Source organism: Camellia sinensis, chromosome 1 (assembly GCF_055761805.1).
Source record: "Camellia sinensis isolate YWXY chromosome 1, ASM5576180v1, whole genome shotgun sequence".
Classification (NCBI taxonomy): domain Eukaryota; kingdom Viridiplantae; phylum Streptophyta; class Magnoliopsida; order Ericales; family Theaceae; genus Camellia; species Camellia sinensis.
This window is the reverse complement of record NC_138961.1, coordinates 116,384,716-116,388,844: the sequence shown is the minus strand read 5'-3', so window position 1 is coordinate 116,388,844 and position 4,129 is coordinate 116,384,716. Positions and strand designations below refer to the sequence as shown.

The 4,129-nt window shown below is 38.7% G+C and overlaps 1 protein-coding gene across 1 annotated transcript; it reads left to right on the top strand.

Moving 5' to 3' along the window:
* The first annotated feature begins 474 nt into the window (after positions 1 to 474).
* Positions 475 to 4,129, top strand: LOC114264337 (uncharacterized). The gene is made up of 4 exons (XM_082913327.1): positions 475 to 2,675; positions 2,818 to 3,115; positions 3,386 to 3,460; positions 3,773 to 4,129. Exons 1-4 carry the CDS (start codon positions 475 to 477, stop codon positions 4,127 to 4,129), a joined length of 2,931 nt encoding a protein of 976 aa, XP_082769453.1.

Here is a 4,129-nt window from a genome sequence, read left to right as displayed (position 1 = left end):
TTTGAATTGAAAAATGTAGTCCCTTCTCACAAATATTACAGAGGTTAGGCCTGTAGCCACCCTTAGTCCTTCCCTATGCCCTTAATTTGTAGGAGCCCATTAGGTAATGTCCTTTAAGAAAGATATTGGAATGAATTGGAATGGTACATTGCCATGCTAGCTGCCTTTACCATTTAACAGACATTAAAAATATATATATTTTCTTGTTTTTTTTTGTTGATAAATGTAAAAAACACTTAACTTAATACATAATATATGCAGATATAATAGAACTTTAAAGGATTTGTTGGTCGAAACCTTGATACAAAATTAAAAAAGCCTATAGGTAGATGCACCTTTATTGACGATGATGTGTCACTCTACACTTATATTAACTACTTTGTCTTCATGTTTAAAGAATAAATAAATAAAAAATAAAAAATAAAAATAAAAGGTTGTGTCCTATTGATATTAACTACTATCTTATGATCAGACATGGACAGGAGTTGGATGTTAATTTCTGATAGATTCAGTCAGCCATATGTAGATGGGGTGAACTCATTTATTGAATTTGCAAAGGTTCATTTGGGTGAGGCTAGAGAGATTAAGTGCCCATGCATCAATTGTTGTAACTTTTATAAGCAGGAGTATGATAGTGTGAAGGCTCATTTGCTCATAAGTGGGATGATAGTATCATACACCACTTGGTTAGAACACGGTGAACTTCCAGAACACAATAACCTTGATGAAAGCAATGGTGAGAATGATGAGGATGAAGATGAATATGATGAACTGATAGAGGACTATCAGAGGGGGAATTTTATGGAGGGTGATACTCTAGAAAGAGAGGATGTACGACATTTTGATGAATTGTTAGATGCTTCCCAATGTTGCTTGTACCCAGGTTGCAAAAACTCAGATACTTTGTTATCATTCGTTATTCAAATGCTACATGTGAAGGTAGAAAATAGGTGGAGCAATAAGTCTTTTGACAAGGTTTTGGAGATACAAAGGCGATTCCTACCAGAAGGCCACGTGGTGCCAGGGTCAATTTACGAGTGCAAGAAGTTGCTACGTGACTTGGGCTTGGGGTACGAGCTCATTGATACATGTAAACATGATTGTGTACTATTCTGGAAGGAGAATGCTCACTTGGAAAAATGTCCCACATGTCAAGCATCTAGGTACAGAGTAAATGATAGCAAGGGTAAGAAGATCCCTCACAAGATATTGCGTTACTTCCCATTGACACCTAGGTTGAGAAGATTGTACATGTCTAGGAAGACGGCAAAAGACATGAGATGGCATAGTGATAAGCGTGTGGATGATGGTGTAGGGAGGCATCCGGCTGATTGTACAGAGTGGAAGGAATTTGATTTGCATTATCCAGAGTTTGCCCAGGAGACTCGCAATGTTAGGTTGGGCCTAGCCACCGATGGGTTCAACCCTTTTGGGAACATGAGCACTTCCTATAGCATGTGGCCTGTCATACTCATGCCCTATAACCTCCCACCTTGGAGATGTATGAAGGCCCCATTTTTCATGATGTCCTTACTTATTCCTGGACGTAATCAACCAGGGACTGATATTGATGTCTACCTAAGGCCATTGATTGATGAGTTGAAGGAGTTATGGGAGAATGGCGTGATGACTTACGATGCCTCCACTAAACAGACCTTCCGGATACATGCAGCTGTAATGTGGACCATAAATGACTTCCCTGCGTATGGTGACTTATCTGGATGGAGAACTAAAGGTTATTTGTCTTGCCCTCCTTGTAATGATAATCCATTGTCACGCGGGTTGATCGGTAAGATTGGGTGGGTGGGTCATCGAGCTTACTTGCCTGATAATCACCTTTGGAGGAAAGACAAGAAGTTTGATGGTTTAACTGAGCTTAGAAAGAAATCCTTGGATTTACCGGTGGAAAAAGTAATGGCTCAATTGGATCAATTGCGGGAAGTCAAGTTTGGAAAGGATCTTACCAGCAAGAAAAGATCACGAGAGTCTGAAGAATTGAATTGGACAAAGAAAAGCATAATGTGGGAGCTACCGTATTGGAAGAAATTAAACCTCCGACACAATCTTGATGTCATGCACATTGAGAAGAATATTTGTGAAAACTTTTATGGAACGATGTTGGCCATAGATGGGAAAAACAAGGACACGTACAAAGCACGTGATGATTTGCAAGAAATGGGCATAAGGCAAGAATTGCATCTACAGAGGAAAGATAACGGATCCGTTGTAAAGCCTCGGGCAGCCTACACATTGGATTCTCGACAAATAGATGGTTTTTGTGAATTCTTGAAGTCGATTAGTTATCCAGATGGCTATGCAGCAAACATCTCAAGATGTGTGACTTCTAAAAATGGAAGATTATCAGGTATGAAAAGCCATGATTGGCATGTCCTGCTTCAGCGACTTCTACCAATTGGCATGCGTGGTTTTGTGAACAAGGAGATCTGTACAACACTATTTGAGTTGGGCAACTTCTTCCAAGAACTGTGCTCAAAAACATTAAGGCATACTGACTTGGAAAAAATGGAAGAACGAATTGTGCTCATACTTTGCAAGTTGGAGAAAATTTTTCCTCCAGCTTTCTTTGATGTGATGGTCCATTTGGCTGTTCACTTGCCCCGTGAGGCCATGTTTGCTAGACCGGTGCAATATCGATGGATGTACCCGATCGAAAGGTAATCATTATGAACATATGGCTATTTATTAATTTGTTATAACTAAACTATTGTACAAAAATCCACCCATAAAAGACTAATGTTTAAGAAGTAATTTTCTTGCATCAAGAAGCATAATTTTCATTGTCAATTTTTGTTGAAGGTTTCTCGGGACTTTGAAAGGGTATGTCAGTAATAGAGCACGTCCAGAAGGTTCTATTGCTGAGGCTTACATTGTGAAAGAGTGTCTTACTTTTTGTTCAATGTACTTAAAAGGGATTGATAAACCTGAACGAAATGATGATGGTGGTGAACGTGGTCCCGAGATGGAGGTCTTTACCCAAAATGCTCGTCTATTCTCACCTATCACAAGGGCTCTTGACCCTTCACAAAATGAACGAGAAATGGCTCACTGGTTTGTGTTGTACAATAGCTCTAAGGTGGAGCCATATATTGAGTATGTATTTAATTTTAATTACGTTTATGCATAATCGTTCCATTTTGTTTCGAACTCTCAAAGTTAATTACGTATATCACATTTCCTTGGGTAGGGAGCAGAAGAATATTTTACATAATCTACAAGGACGTGACATAACTCGGGTACAACGAGAAGAATTTCCAAAATAGTTCAAAAATCGTGTAAGATATACTAAAGAAAATAACTGAATACAATTGTTGAAACTTTCAATTCACATTAACTTAGTACACTTGTCATATGGTGTTTTATGTAGATGAATGATTTGCGAACGAAAGGGTCACCTGAAGCAACTGACGAATTGTGGTCATTAGCAAATGGTCCTGGATCGGTAATTGACTTTTATTCTGGGTGCATCTACAATGGAATTCGATTCCATACTAGAAACCGTGAAAATCGTCGTACCTGCCAAAATAGTGGGTTGGTCGTAGAAGGGGACCATAATGGGAACCAAATTAATTTTTACGGCTATTTGTGCTAAATATGGGAATTGAAATACTTGCATGGGGGTACAGTGGTTTTGTTCCAATGTGAATGGTATGACACCGGTCACAAGAATAGAATATACTCCGATGAACATGTCACAAGTATTGATGTTACAAGACTTTGGTATAAAGATGACCAATTTGTTCTACCTAGTCAGGTAAGACAAGTATTATACGTCAATGATACCAGCAAAGGCAAAAATTGGAGAGTCGTTGAACGTGTTAAGCATCGGGGAGTATGGGATATACCAGAGCAGGATGATGTCTCTAATGATGCTTTTCAACAGGAAGAAACCACTGATGGTGTTGGGGTAGTGATCCAAGATAATGATGTTCAATACAGCAGGGGTGATATGGATCCTGAGATCATTTTCAATGATCAACTAATGGCAAAGAATTTAGTTCAAAATGATGACGAGGACGACACAATCATAGAGTATAATGATGATGAAGATGATGAACTGCATAGACAACCTGATGTTGATGTAGATCTTGATATAGATAATGATATGTAG